A 15,664-nucleotide genomic window follows, 5' to 3' on the forward strand; every position below is an offset into this window, starting at 1 on the left:
GATCCAGACGGGGACACCGCCTCCTCAGAAGCCGCCATTTTGTTTGGCTGGGGAAAGGATCGGGGTCGTGGGGGAGGGGTCCTAGACTCAACTCACCTGACTGGCGGAGAATCAGCTGCGGGTCCCGGGAGGGTCTTTCTCCCGGGCCGGGAGCGAGGAATCATGTATATAAAACAGGTGAGTCCGGTGCCGCGCCGTCTCAGGATTTAAGACCGCCTCCGTTTCCCGCCTCCCCTTCCCCCCCCCTCCCCCAGTGCTTCGGGGCCCGCTCTCATCCCCCGTGCGGCGGCGGTGGGAGGAGAAGGGAGGCTTCGTCCCCTCTGTCTCCCGCACCTTGCGAACTGGAGAGCCTCAGGCTTTGGGAAATAGCTTCCGCTGGGTCCTAGGCCGCCAAAGGGGTCCCGGCGGGGGTGGGGAAGATGATAGCGGGGAGACCTGGGGAGGGACGGGCCGCGTGGGGGCGGGGGGGAGTGGAGCGGGCCATTTCTTCCTGGCTGACCTGCCCCGGGCGGGGGGCCGCGGACGAGTGTGCGTGGGGGTGTCTACCCTGCAGGCCGCACTTGACTTTGCCCTTTCCTAACCATAATAATAACAGCCGCTGTGATGTGCAGCTTCCTCCCCATCCTCTCCCCAGACCTGATGCGCGCCGCCTCCCCCCTCCCCTTTTTAGGCTCTAAATGTAGTAGGAGTCTAATTAATGTTTTCCGAATTGCGCTCCAGGCCTGCCCTGGGGGTATTATGGCTGTCCTGGTGGGCCCGTTGAGAAACTTGAATATTTGATAGAATTTACACAAGTTCCCCCTCCCTCCCCCTTTTTTTTCCGGGCATTTTCTTTGACTGTTCATTAGGCCTGTAGTTAACTTCTTCCTCCGGGATTCCTCCTGGCTTTTCAGGAGTCCTTCAAGTCACTGCAAAAATGCCACATGAAGTCTTTTCCAATGTCCCTAAACTCTGGTGCCTTACCTCTGTTGATTATATTTGATTTATTTTGTATGTACCTTGTTAGTAGATACTTGTTTTCATGTTGTCTTACGCACACTGACACACAGCTTGTCACATAGGTGCTTAGTAAATCCTTCTTGGCTGACTTAGCCAGAGCTCTAGTTAAGATATTCTGGACAGTGAAAATACTCTGACCTTCCTCTTCTTCATTCCTGTTCTCCGGTGGATTTCAGACAAATCAGGTTAATGGAGTTGGGAGGAGAGGTAATGAAATGTTAATTGCTGTATTGTTATGTTTTCCTTTTTAAAAACTTTGTTTTTTATATATTTTAAGATTTCTATTATATACTTATTTTTTTAATATTATTTAACTTCTTTTAATGAACTAAAATCCTTCTCCTGCCTCCCCCATTGAAAAAGAAAGAAAAACAAGACCTTTGCAGAGTTGAGCAAAAAAAACCTCCCAAAATGTCAATGTCTAGAAAATATTTCAGTCTTTATTCTGAGTCCATCATTCGGTCAGGAGATGGATAGCATTTTCCATTATGAATCATATTTGGTCCTTGGCATTGATCAGAATTTTTAAGTCTTTCAAAGTTACTTGTCTCTACGGTGTTACCATATATGTTTTTTCTGGTTCTGCTTACTTTACTTTTCATCAGTTCATACAAGTCTTTACAGCTTACTCTGTCTTTCATCACTTCGTACAGCACAATTGTAGATGTTCCACAGAGCTTTTTCTTGGGTTTTCTATTATCTCTATACTTCACTAGGTGATTTCGTGAGTACTCATGGATTTAATTATCTCTATGTTGATGAATCTCAAACCTACCTATCCTACCCTTACCTCTGCTGAAATCTGAAACTGGTTGTCCAGTTCTTAAAACTGTGTCTAAGACTGAACTCATTCTGTTTCTCCCTAACCCACATATACTTCCATATTACTATCTAGGGCACCACCATCCTCTTAGTCCCCCAAACTCACAATCCTAGGTGTCATCCTCCACTTTTCACTATCTTTTACTGTCTATATGCAGTCTGTTGCCAAGGCCTGTCACTTTCACCTTCATAACATCTTTCATATATTCCATTCTCTCCTCATGCTGCTGCTATCCTGGTGCAAGAGCTCATTACCTCATACTTGGGCAATTGCTTGCTGGTGGGGTTATTGCCAAGGCCTATCAATTTCACCTTTGCAACATATCTCAAATATATCACCCTCTTTCCTCTGATACTACCACCACCCTGTTACAGGGCCTCATAACATTGACATTGAGCTTGGGCTATTGCAATAGCCTGTTGGTGGGTCTGCCAGCCTCAAGTCTCTCCCCACTTCAGTCGGCTTTTCATTTGGCAGCCAGTGATTTTTCCTAAAAGTTCCTACAATTCTGCCTATCAGTAAACTTTGGTGACTCCCTATCACCTTCAAGATCAAATACAAAATCCTTTGGTGTTAAGAGTCCTTAATAACCTAGCAAGCACATTCCATACACCCACACCCCCTTTCCAGTCTTCTTCTACCTTACTCCCAGCTATAAACTCTTTGATCCAGTGCCAGTGGTCCCACAAACAAGACACTCCATCTCTCTGCTCTAGGCAGTTTTTTTTTCTGGCTGTCCCCCATTCCTGGAATGCTCTCCCTTCTCACCTCTGCCTACTAGCTTTCTTCAGGTCCCAACTATCTTCTATAGGAAACCTTTCCCAACATCTCTTAATGCTAGTGCTTTCCTTTTAATTATTTCCTACTTATCCTGCACACAACTTGTTTGTACATATTTGTTTGCCTGTTATCTCTGCCTTTGATTGTGAGCTCCAGGACAGGGATTGTCATTTGTCCTCTGACAGCACAGTGCCTGGTACATAGTAGGTATTTAATGTTTATTGACTGTTTTATGCCTCCTTAAAAGATCTTTGGGGGTGGGATTTTTTAATCTCAAAGTCTCGTTAGATTTTTAAAGTTGAGTTGTTTTAATTTTATAGTCTGGTAAACTAAGATGGGAGGTAAGCACTATCATTTCTCACCTAGTGTAGCAGCATCTGGGAATCCAGATGTGGAAATGAAGAAGTGTCTTTGATTCTAATGCAAAAGGGACTGACTTGGTTGTAGTGAGACTATTACAATCTACTCTGTATATTTTTCCTTGAATGACAATTTTATTGTATTGCCCTAGCCTAGAGAGTACATGGTAGGCTTAAAATTATCTTGGAAAAATTAAAAAGGTTTCCTGGATGCTATTCTAATGTACATGAATTACTTTGAAACATTAATATTTTAAAATTTATTAGAAATTAGTAACTAGAAGATTACAGTAGTATTAGAAATTTATTATGGTGAGTTTCTGTAATGGGCCTTAAGCTATACAATTTTTCCATTACCTCCAGAGAGTCTGTATTCTACTAAATGTGACCCCATACCCCCACTAAAATCCTGCACTGAAACTTCATGATGGCATGGAGCTGATCCTGAGTTTTCAAAGACCCATGTTTTGCCAGTGAAACAAAAGCTTTGACAGCTATTGCCAAAGTGATAAGGATTTTTGAATACAGCTCTATCCGTGTACTATAGTCTTTTTTTTTTTTTATTTTTTTGCTTTTTGGAGGGAGAAGGCAGGGCAATTGGGGTTAAGTGACTTGCCCAAGGTCACATGGCTAGTAAGTGTTATTAAGTGTCTGAGGCTGGATTTGAACTCATGTCCTCCTGCTCCAGGGCCACTTATTCACTGCTCTACCTAGCTGCCCCAGTGCACCATAGTCTAGCAAAGTTTGGAGAGGCTCATCACCTTCAGGGTACCATGTTATTTATCAGCTTGTGATGACAAATTACTTAGAGGCCAGACCTTATTCTATGGATCAAGTCCCCATGCTTATTGAGTCATAGTTGGCTGAGGAATTAAAGTATGGCCAGGCCAATGAACTATGTGACATACATCGATACAAAAATTAGGACGAAAATATAATTCAGTGAAAATAAGTACCAGATTGTTTTGTGAAATATGCAGTATTTAAAATATGTTGGTAGTTCTTGATACTTTGTGGGGGATGAAGGGTAATGATAAATAAAAAGAAAATTTGTATCCTGTGTTAAGGGACTTTTAAAATTTTATAAACATTAACTTGACTGGTCCCTCAATTAGGTACATCCAGTTACTATCAGTGTCCACTAAGACAATTTTTAGGAGAGTTGAGGAAAGTATAGCAGTTTCTAAATCAAACTATGACTGGGGAACTTATTGAGTTTCTGTGAATGGGGAAATAAGTTAGTATTCTTTACATGAGAGTCAAGGATAGGTGTTCTTTTACCTGAGGTCTTAAACTTTTAAAAAGTATATTTTGATAATAGTATTTCAGATAATTAATTTCCTTTGTAATCCTACGTACTTAATTTTATGCATTCAAAAACATTTTGAGGAGGAAATCTCGACACAAAAAAGATAAAAACTGCTTGACTAAGGTAAATGGCAGCTTCTCTATAATTTTTACTTTGGCTTTATGAAGATCATACAGCCAGCAATTCACCTGCAGTAACTATATCCTCTACTTCAAAGGTGTCAAAAATAGGGTCCGCATCACCTTCTACCCCACTCCCAACTAGTATGGCCTCAACTAGATTAAAATATAATTGGGAACTGTTTAATAAAATAAATAAAAACACTGCACAATATAGATAACATTACATTTTAAAACTCAGTCAACATGCAGATTCTGGGGATCCTTATACAGATTGGTAGCCCTTGTTTTTACCTGAGTTTAATATCACTGCTATAGTAAACTCAGAAAAATATAATATATTGCTTTTCCTTGCCTTAAAAAATAGATCATCTTAATTGAAATTTGGGTTTATAGAGAAAAGAGTGATTATTTTTATTTTTTAAAGCTACCAATAAAACATAGAAACTTAGATTTTGTGCTTTTCTAGGCCTTTCTAAATTATTATTATTATTTTTTTTACGTAGAGCTATGATTGCATCTTTGTTGGGGACTTCCACTGTAACTTCTAGTCTTAAAAGAGTTGCCTGGAGGCACCAGTTGTCACTTGCCTGAGAATGTGTTGTCCTAGATAGGGCTTGAACTGAAACCTTCCTGATTAACTCTATTCATTATAACTTGCTGCCTCTCTCATTCATTATTAGTAAGCACTTTAAAAAATGTAGGACACTCCCTGTTGGAAGTTCAGTTCAATCTGTTTTGTTGAATTTGGGGATTATTTTTAGACAGATGATTACTGCGCTCTTTGATTACTGTACAGCGTGGTTCAATTAAGTCTGTGCAGTGTGATTTACCCTACTCAGACTGTTTAAACAGTATTTTATTTGTGATCCTAAAAAATTTAGTAAATACTTCTAAACCACTACTTTCTGATATAGATATTTTAACATTAAAAGTTCTTTTCTGCTTAACCCCACCACCCCTGACTAAAGCAAAGCTGTTTAATAAAATAGCATAGTTAAGACAAGCAACAATAGAATGTTTTCTTCATAAGCCCTGTGAACTCTCCTCAAAATCCACATGTAAGAAGAATGTATATACTGAGTAAGTATACATTGAAGGGCACCCACATTCCAGCTTTTATTTGGTTGAAAACTGGGAAACAAGGAAAAGAAAACATTAAAATCTTGAGAATGGCAACGTTTCTTAAGATTCAAATGGATGTCTATATTATATTTTAAAATAACAATTTTTTCATCAGGTTATTATCCAGGGTTTTCGAAGTTATAGAGATCAGACGATTGTAGATCCTTTCAGTTCAAAACACAATGTCATAGGTAAGTGCCTATTTGAATGAAGCTTGTGTGTCATCTACAATTTATCATTTTTTATCAATATATCATGTTTTATCATCTACAATTTAGAAATTAAAAGTTCTTTTTCACCTTGTATTTAGATGAGAAATTAGAAAGGAAGGAAATACAAAAATTGTATAAAAATCTCAAAGATGACAGTATTAAAATTAGTTTTTAAAAAAACCTAAACCTTAACCAGAATTTCTTAGGACACTGAAAGTCTATCAGTTGAGGCTGGGACACCAATTAAATTCATTTGGGGAAAAAAAAGTATATCTGTATTTATTGAATCCATTGAAAATGCTTCTGAATTCTTAACCTTTTGACTGCCCATTTTGTATACTTGAACACTTTGGATAAAGAACTTTATAATCTCAAATTAATCATATGCCATTTAGCTAGTTTTGAGTAAGCCTTTGATCCATTTAATATAACCTTTTACTGAAATTTGGGTTAAGATTAAGCATGACCTCGGTCAATTTATTATATATAAATTTGGTATAACTTAATCACTGTGGCTTTATTAAATCAGTCATTCAACATACATAAATTAGGTTATCCTCACTTTTTTTTCTTTTAGTATACAATTTTTAATGTTAATGGGCATTTCTAGTTGCACGATACAGCCAAGAAAAAATGACTCATTCTCTTTCTGGTCTGAATTTTTAAAAGATAGATTTAACTCTGTATTTCATTGGACACCAAAATAGCATGTATTATTCTTGTACAAAAGGACATTTATATAGAAGATAATGATTAAATAGCAAATGCTGAATTTTAACAAAAGGACACCCATAAAATATATTTTTCTTTTTCCTATGAACTCCCCTTTCCCAATAAACCATACACATATGCATATACATGTGCAAGTGCACTCGAGCATGCACACAGGCAGTGTAGAACTGCTTGCGGTCTTCAGAAACAAGAAAATAATTTTTTAAATTCTTTTTTAATGAGTCAAGTAGTTTGTATGCATTTGTTGCTTTGTTTTTATTTTGCATGTAGGTGTTTTTAGAAATAGAGGAATCTAACCAATAAGAAGTAGCATATACCTTATAACATAGTCATGCATTCTTTATGTATCTAACTTCCATGTTATACATGATTGTAATGATTCAATCTTGGTTGTTTTAATAGTATAATTTGACAAGTGTTCCTTTAAGTAAAAATATTGTGAGTATTCATTTATGTTGCTAAATTACATTTGGATGTCCAACAAAGTATCAATCTTTTGCTAGCTAATAAGATACCTTGTTTTTACTTGAATCAAACTAATCAGTTTCACATAATGAACTTTTTATGCAATAATGCTTGTAGGTGAAGTTTTTAAAGTGCTATCCATTTGTAAATATTGAATGAATTATAGTTTTGGCTATTTGTATTTATCATGTAATTTTTTAAAATGTATTTAAGATTCACAGTGGTTTAAAGCCACAGATACCTACTTTTGTTTTATGTTGTGATAATTTGGTCAGAATTTTGAGACATTAACCAAGTTTATAGCTTTATATCATTGTATTTTAATGCAAATCAGTTTTGAGATATATATTTTGACTTAGTTAAATCATTGTTGATTGGTTATGAAAAGGTAGGATTGTGAGTAATGTCTTGTAGGTATTTACACCTTTTGTAGTTATGCTCAGGGTTTTAATTAGCACTCAATTAAAATTTGGATCTTTTATGACTTCATAAGTATTTTGAGGAATATGAAGTGGCTTATATGCATTAGAAATCTGAAATTTTATGAAACAATTCGTTATGAATGCCAGCTGATAATTTTAAGTTTTTGCTTAGATTATTGAGCCAAGAGCAAAGACTAACATTGAAGTAAATTTATCTTTTAAACTCAGATTGAAGGTCATGAAATGTTATTTGCTTATGGCAGGTGAGATAGGCAAATATTTTTGTCTTATTTGTTGATTTCATTTTATTTATTTAAATGTTATTGTACACTTTTGACTATTAAAATTTATTTTTAATAGATGAGAAAATTTATGTGAAAGTCTTTAAAAAATTTTAGCATAGAGTTATATTTCCTTTGGACTTACCTATATGTTTAAAATTTGTACATTTTTAAATTATAGTGGGCAGAAATGGATCCGGGAAAAGTAATTTTTTTTATGGTAGGTATGGATTTTTTTTTAATAGATGTGTCTTTCAGTAAGTGTAATGCAGTTAATTAACTGGTCTTGTTAGACTATGTTTATGAGGTAGCTAAAAATGCTTTCTGTGATTGAGTAAATAGTACCTGCCTTCATTTGGGATTTTCTTGTTAGATTCTTCTGGGGTCTGTGAACTTACTTTTTAAACATTTTGATAACTATATTTTATTATAATTGGTTTCCTTTGTAATCTTATGTATTTTATTGATTTAAAAAATTATTCTGAGATGGGGACTATAGGTTTTACCAGACTGCCAAAGGGATGCACAGTACAAAAAAAGGATAACAACTTCTTATGTTGTATTCATCAGTGGTACTCATCTTGGATTAAATGTCCTATGTTGTACCAGGGAGAGTCCTGATCTTCCATTTAGAATATCTGAGTTCGTATCCTACCTCCAACACTTGTTGAATGCTTGACCACAGAAGCCCCTCTGAGCCTGTTTTCTTAGCTATAAAAATGGAGATAACACCTATTGTACTCTTCTTGCCAGTTTGTAGAGCTCAAATGAACAAATGTATGTAAAGCATTTCACAGATTTTAAAATGCTTTATGAAACCAGTTATCAGTTATTTCTAGAAAATAGATTTAAATACTTTGGGTAAAACAACATATTCTTTTGAAAATAATAAATGTAAATGTGACTTTAAAGTTTTCCTTTTAAGGAAATTGAATTATAATATATTGTCACAGTTGAATAAATCCTCCGGGAACATAGGTTATTTTAATAAATTCAGCCTCACCTTTGGATGGGGGGGGGGTAGATTCAGAAGAGAGAAATATTCTGGGTATCTCACTCTTAAAGAATAGTAATGACAGTTTTTGGAAAGGAGGTGGCAGTGTTGCTTTCTTAGATCCATTCCTTTCACAGGATACCTAGGGCTTTACTAATCTCCAAGGGGAAATGGGTGAATTTACTGCCTAGAGTAAATATCTCCTTTACCCAAAGGGAACTGTGATACTATTCCCAGGGGCTGAAGGAAAGTCGAGGAGCCCCATCTTGCCCTGTAGCAGAAGTTTGATGGCAAGGAAACTTGGAATGAATTCCTGTAATTAATAGTATTTCTTCCTATTGTTATAAAGTATCTGATGAGAATGTGTTTATAGTTTACCCTGGGGCAAGTCATCTTATCCCTCCCTTGGCCTCTGTTTCTGTAAAAGTGAGAGGGTTGAAGTAGATGACTTTTAAGATCCCTTCTAGTTTTAAGCCCATGATCCATTGAGTAGTTACTTTTCAAAAAATCAAGCAAGACAGACCGCTCCTTCTTTAAAAAAAAGTACTGTGCTGATGGTTGTGTTTATGTGCCTATTATAGCTATTCAGTTTGTACTCAGTGATGAATTTAGTCATCTTCGTCCAGAACAGAGATTGGCTTTGTTACATGTAAGTAAGACTATTTAATTTCTTTTTATATCTTGGTGCATAAAAATCTTTAGTAAGCGTATCATCATGGTTCTTTCATTTAATATTGCTGTATTACTGTGTAGTTTAGTTTACTTTATGGAAGTAACAGCATTCATTTGAATATAGTGTTTGGAAGAAATTTGGGTCTAGCTCCTAAATGCTTGTTATAAGAGAAATATCCTTATCTTCACATTAAGGAGGAGTCCCAATAAAGGACTAAATAGCAGGAGTACAGGTTTGCTGAGGAAGAGAAGGAAGAGTTTGGAATTGGGGAGCAGGGTAGCTGAGAATCAGAACCAGAACCTGAAGTTGTGTAAAGGGCTCAGGAGCATCTTCTGGAAACTAGGCAACCCATTGCTGGTTCTGTGTTTCCAGTACAGAAAGGCCTTCCAGTTGTAGTTGGACTTTTTAGCCACATTTTTACTCATTTCCATAAGTAGTTATTTTACAATATGAAGGACAAGAGGACCTGTATAATCTTTGCAGTACTAAAAACTGTTGGAATTACATGCCATATTTAGATAATTATACAATAAAGCAAAATTAAGTAAGTTTCTAAAGTGCCTACTATATATGCTAAGCCCTTTGCTAAGTCCTGGTTTCAAAATTATGATATCAAAATGTTCCATTATTTCTATGCCTTTTTCCCTAAATAATAATGCCCCTTACTGTTAGGAAGTTGTTTTTGTCTAATCATTACATTTACTTTTTCAGTTTAAGCTCATTTAATCTTTTGCTCTTTTTTTTTTTTTCCTTCTTAAGACCAAGTTTTCCTATCTTGTCCAGGCTGGAAGGGTAGGGGCTACTCCTAGACCTTGTCCTGTTCCAGTTAGCCCAAAAACTTTGACATGTTCCATATCCATCCTGGATTCTGGTTTATCTCCTTAGGCAACCTGGTGCCCCCTGTTTATTTGGGAGGTATATGTATTATTCTAAGCTAAAGTCCTGTTACTATGCTTGTAGGAATATAGAGCAATTTGATGAAGCTTCATTTTCACAGTCTGTTGGTTACTATTAGTACCTTTATGAAAGGTATATGTTGGAAAATAACAAAAATGCTGTAAGAAAACATTATATTTATTGTTTTCCTTCATTTTAGGAAGGCACTGGACCTCGAGTCATATCTGCTTTTGTTGAGATCATTTTTGATAATTCAGACAACAGATTACCAGTAAGTGCTTATTAAATTTTTTCAGTAATTATACCAAAGATTTCATAAACTTTAAAAATGTCTAAAAGTTTAAGCAACTTTTTTTTTAGTGACACATTCAGTGGAACTGCTTCTTTTCATCTTCCAATTTTGTCTTTGCAAAGTACCTTCTAGGAAAAAATTTAGTGTTAAAGTTCAAGTGATTTATATTATTTGAAGAAATATATTAAATAGGACATAGTAGGATAAGTCAGTAGTTAATACATACTTATTAAGTGCCTGTGTACCAAGCACTGTGCTAAGTGCTGGGGATACAAATATAGAAAAAGAAAGACAATCTCTGCCCTCAAGGAACTTACAACCTAATGGAGGGGAAGACAGTCCACAAAAAGAAACTAAAAAGGATGAGGTCAGGGGTGGTGAAAGAAGGTCCCAACTAAAGCATATGATTCAAGATGTCAGTTAGAGAAGTCCCAAAGTAGCACAGTCAGGTGAGAAATGAGATGTTTGATAAAGGCTGTATATATTCACTTATATTTATCAAAATTAAAGTAAATATAGCAAGTCCACTAGGGTACTTTAAAATGAATGCAGTGAACTAAACTTAAATGGTTACATGGTTTTTTTTTTTTTGTTTTATTAGATTGATAAAGAGGAAGTTTCACTTCGTAGAGTCATTGGTGCCAAAAAAGATCAGTATTTTTTAGATAAGAAAATGGTAACGTAAGTAGTTTCCTTTTTCTTCTTTAGCCATTAAAAACAGTGACAAAGAAAAATGTTTTTTCCCACACCTGTTAGTAAGCCTACATAATTTTTCCTTAATTAGCATTTATTTGACTATTTCCTAAAGATATAAAAAGGTTTTAAATGTCCTTAAAATGTAATCATAAAATTTTAGTCTTTGATGAACAGTCAACTGTTTTCCTTTAAGTTGCTTAGCGACTGGGCTAGTCAATACATTATATTTAGAGTTGAAAATTTTATGATTATTCATATGAAAATATATCTACTTACTGTTTATTGACAGGAAAAATGATGTGATGAATCTACTTGAGAGTGCTGGATTTTCTCGAAGTAATCCTTATTACATTGTCAAACAAGGAAAGGTAAAGAATAGTTGCATATTGACACTTGAATAAATTTAGTTATTGAGACTGTTTTCCTAAAACCAAATTAATTTTTATTTGATGACTCTTGTTTTTAAATCACCATCCCTTCTGGTTATCCCTTTCACTTCCCCACCACATAGTATTTTCTAACAAAGAAAAATAGTTAAGCAAAGCCAACCTATAAAAAGTTGTTGGTTCATAATCCCCATCCCTCACCCTTTCTGCTGAAAAGAGGGAGGTGCTTCTTTTATTGTCTTATGCCAGGACCTGTCATAGTTCCTCAGGGTCTAGCTTCAGTTTAGTATTCTTTTTGTTTTCATTATTTTATTTCATTTTTATTATTGTAGTAATTGTATACATTGTCTGGGTTTATTTACTTTGCCTTTTCATTTTGTACCAAAGTTCTCTTTTTTTCTGAATTCCTTGCATTTGTCACTTTTTACAACAAAATAATACTTCGTATTTATATACAACTATTTAAGTATTTCCTAATCATTGAGCACCTAATTTATTTTTCCTTTCTGGTATGAAACAGCATGTGAGCCTGTTGCTTTAAGCTTTAATTTAAACAAATCTTATTTACTTCTTAGGTTTAGAAAAAACTTAATAATTCAGTTTTGACTACTTTGACTACTACATACTTTTATATTTTTGTTACTGAAATTTTTGCTTCAATAATGTAAGGGTATTGTACATACTAAACATATTTCTTGACTAGAAAAGTGTGTTTCAGCAAATTTTATTTTATCAGTGACCGACTTTTGTAAAATTTGAGATATCTTTTATTCCTGAAACAAATGTGGTTTTGTAAGGCAATAGGATCATATCACCTTTGAAAGGTAATATGTTAAGCTTATAGTAGCAATATCTTTCTGTATATAATTAAGGGAAAACTAATATTCTGATAAATTAAAAATATTACTATAAAAATACTACAAAATGAAAATGATGAAAAGGAAAATGAACTGTAGTACCAGAAATTTAGCAAGAGTTGTTTTAGTTATCTTACCTTCTTTTGTAGAGGCAGCAGTCCTTAAAGTTTTGCTGTTTTGACAAGTGTTTCACCAACTCCCAACACTTTGTGTCCATGATAATTCTTCATTCTCCTTTATGAAAGTCCTATAGAAGCCACAACTGTTGTAGTGGCTCAGGTGATTAACCAGTACAAGAAGCCTTTGATTTTTTGTATCCTGCTAAGGATACTAGAAACAAGATATTGATTGGTAAGATAGTGCTGGACCCCCAAATACTATCATTTATGGGAGTCCTTTTCTGAAAGCTAGGCTGTGAATACCTTAATTCTAAATTTGGTGTTTTAAGTTAATTTCTCATGATGGATATGTATTTCAGATCTTAGATTGCTGATAGCCAAATATAGAATTGCATGATTTATTAAAACAACCATGAAAGAACATATCAAGTATTTGAATATTTCTAACAGTTTAATCAAAATTGAACTTTCTGTTTAACCTTTGTTCTTGAATAAACTTAGTGAAAGAACAATGTGTAGTCATTTAATTATTTTTTTTTTTTTAAGCAATTGGGGTTAAGTAACTTGCTCAAGGTTACACGGCCAGTTATTTCTGGGTGTGGTGCTGAGTGTCTGAGCCTGGGATTCGATCTCCAGGTCGTCCCAACACTGGAACCGGTGCTCTTACTCGCTGAGCCACCTGGCCGCCCCTAAGCAATTGGGGTTAAGTAACTTGCTCAAGGTTACACGGCCAGGTGTTTCTGGGTGGGTGCTAAGTGTCTGAGCATGGGATTCTATCTCCAGGTCTTCTCAACAGTGGAGCCGGTGCTCTTACTTGCTGTGCCACCTGGCCGCCCTGTCATTTAATTATTTAACTTTTTTAGATTAACCAGATGGCCACAGCACCTGACTCTCAGAGACTGAAGCTATTGAGAGAAGTAGCTGGTACTCGAGTATATGATGAACGTAAAGAAGAAAGCATTTCTTTAATGAAAGAAACAGGTAAAAGAACTCTTCAGGTTGTAACTTATTCTTTTTAGTTATGAAGGGTAATTCCTAATCCTGAAGGTGTATGATGTTTGATAGTACATGTGTAATTTTGTGGAGAAATAATAAAATTGAAATAATTTGAAGTCTGTTTCCTATAACATTTGTTCCTTGATTGAAATACAGTGGTGTTAGGAGTTACTTCATTTCATTGATTGTGTGTCTCAGTTTACTCTTATTATTGAGGATTTCATTATTAGTGAGCACAATGGTTTTAGTACCTACTTTAAAGAGACAGAGGAATGTCAGTAAAATATTGTTAGTTTCAATTCCTTGCATATGTTGGGGCTTGGAGAAGTATGGTACTTAAGGATTCTTTTAGGAAGTTTGTAAAGTTACAAGATTCAACTTGGAAGTTTTCTAAGTACAATTTTTTTTGGTATTTGAGGATTAAATCACATGTGCAAAAAATATCAATTGCCTTAACAAAAGAGCAATGTAAAAAGTTTACAGTTTTATAACTGTTAACCATTAAGTTATTCTTCTAGTAGTTGGCAGGTTTTATAGCTCAATATTATGTTTTTACTATTGTGTAAGGTGTGGTGTGCAGATCATTTTTAGCAAAAGAACTAAGCTTATAGAACCTCATAGGCCCAACATAACATTACTAAGACAGTTAATAGAGGCATGTAAGTGAAATAAAGAATGTCAGTCAACTTTAGAAATACTGCAGTGTTGGCAATTTGGCTATGATGTTTTAGAAGGTTTATATTTTAAGAATATTTCTATATTTTGAAAGAAATATTTAAAGCTTCATTACATGATTTTTATTTCTAGTTATTAGGAGATTAAAGAAAGCACTTAGCTTCACTAAAGATAACAGGAAAATAATGCTTTTTCTAATTTAATTTCTAATCAAAAAAGCAAAATTCTTAACACAAGAAAGATTTAAAAATATAAGTAGAGTAATATTGTTTACAGCCCAGTAAAAAAAGGTTTTAATGAAAAAAATCATTTGCTAAGTTTATCAACTGTGAGAGTAAAACAGCTTACATTTATACTAAATGAGTACCCTACTTTAGCTAAGAGGAAAAGAAGGAAAACTGCCTATCCACCAACCTTTTTTCATTTTCTACTACATTTGACAGGTGTTAACTTTTTAAAATGTCACTCTTTGTATACAATATAGTGTAAATTAATCCTAACTCCATAGTATGTCAAAATATTTTGTTTAAGCCTTGTTCAGATGAAGTTTTTAACATAAGTCGACCCATTTTACATTCATTATCAACAAAAAAAAAGGGGATGGGGGACTTCTGTTGACAGTTTCAACAAAAACTTGATTCTTGAAAGAATCTCTACTGTGAAAACCAAAGAGTCATTGAAAGACTGGTTATTATAGAGTCCATTCTGATATACATTGTTTTATAATGAATATAGGTTTAACAAATTATTCGACACATTAAACAACTACATTTTTACTTAAGGATACTGTTGGGGGTTTTTAAGGATACTGTATTGTTTAAAAATCTGAAAAATGAGTTAGTGTTTTTGCATTTACTATGATCAGAGATTAAAATCTTTGTAAAAACAAAGGTCTTTAAAACAGTTTATTGCTGAATGTTTAGAGTATAATAATGCACTTTAGCTAAGTGAATATTTTGACCACATTTGAACTGAGCTGAGCCAGAGCAGGACTTGAAAAATAAAGTTTTAAGTAAATTTGTCATTTTTAGAGGTTAGTTGTAATAGAATATGCAGTAATCATTCTAATACTAAGTACATTTTCTTTTTTCTTTTTTAAAGCAATTGGGGTTAAGTAACTTGTGGCCAGTTATTTCTGGGTGTGGTGCTGAGTGTCTGAGCCCGGGATTCGATCTCCAGGTCATCTGGACACTGGAGCCGGTGCTCTTACTCATTGTGCTACCTGGCCGCCCCCCTAAGCTTTCTATAGACATGCTATTTGTATTTCTTAGTTGTGTTTTTGTTCATATACCATAAGCATCTCATGCTATGATATTGTCAACTCTAACAGAATTCAAAAGTACCAGATTATGACATCTGTGCTGTATGCAAATTGTAAACTCAGTTGTGACACACTTCTATAACTTCCATAATTTAGCACTAACTCAGTAACCCAGTATGGTTTGTTGGTGTT

General features: G+C 34.8%; 1 protein-coding gene across 2 annotated transcripts in view; it reads left to right on the forward strand.

Annotated features, from left to right (window-relative positions):
• SMC3 (structural maintenance of chromosomes 3) overlaps positions 1–15,664 on the forward strand; it is a 47,987-nt gene continuing 32,323 nt past the window's right edge. Inside the window, exons 1-8 of one of the 2 annotated variants that reach the window (XM_069098940.1) lie at positions 1–177; positions 5,630–5,705; positions 7,808–7,846; positions 9,202–9,269; positions 10,390–10,461; positions 11,084–11,163; positions 11,468–11,546; positions 13,404–13,521. In XM_069098940.1, the coding sequence (XP_068955041.1) occupies positions 163–177; positions 5,630–5,705; positions 7,808–7,846; positions 9,202–9,269; positions 10,390–10,461; positions 11,084–11,163; positions 11,468–11,546; positions 13,404–13,521 (547 nt within the window). In that variant the 5' untranslated portion in view covers positions 1–162. Of the gene's footprint in view, positions 178–1,065; positions 1,207–5,629; positions 5,706–7,807; positions 7,847–9,201; positions 9,270–10,389; positions 10,462–11,083; positions 11,164–11,467; positions 11,547–13,403; positions 13,522–15,664 lie in introns of those variants that run through there. The other variant, XM_069098939.1, reaches the window with a different exon arrangement.

The sequence above is a fragment of the Petaurus breviceps genome, unplaced genomic scaffold (genome assembly GCF_028583685.1).
Source record: "Petaurus breviceps papuanus isolate PSGF00001 unplaced genomic scaffold, PetGlider_PUasm1.0 37, whole genome shotgun sequence".
NCBI classification, from domain to species: Eukaryota; Metazoa; Chordata; class Mammalia; order Diprotodontia; family Petauridae; genus Petaurus; species Petaurus breviceps.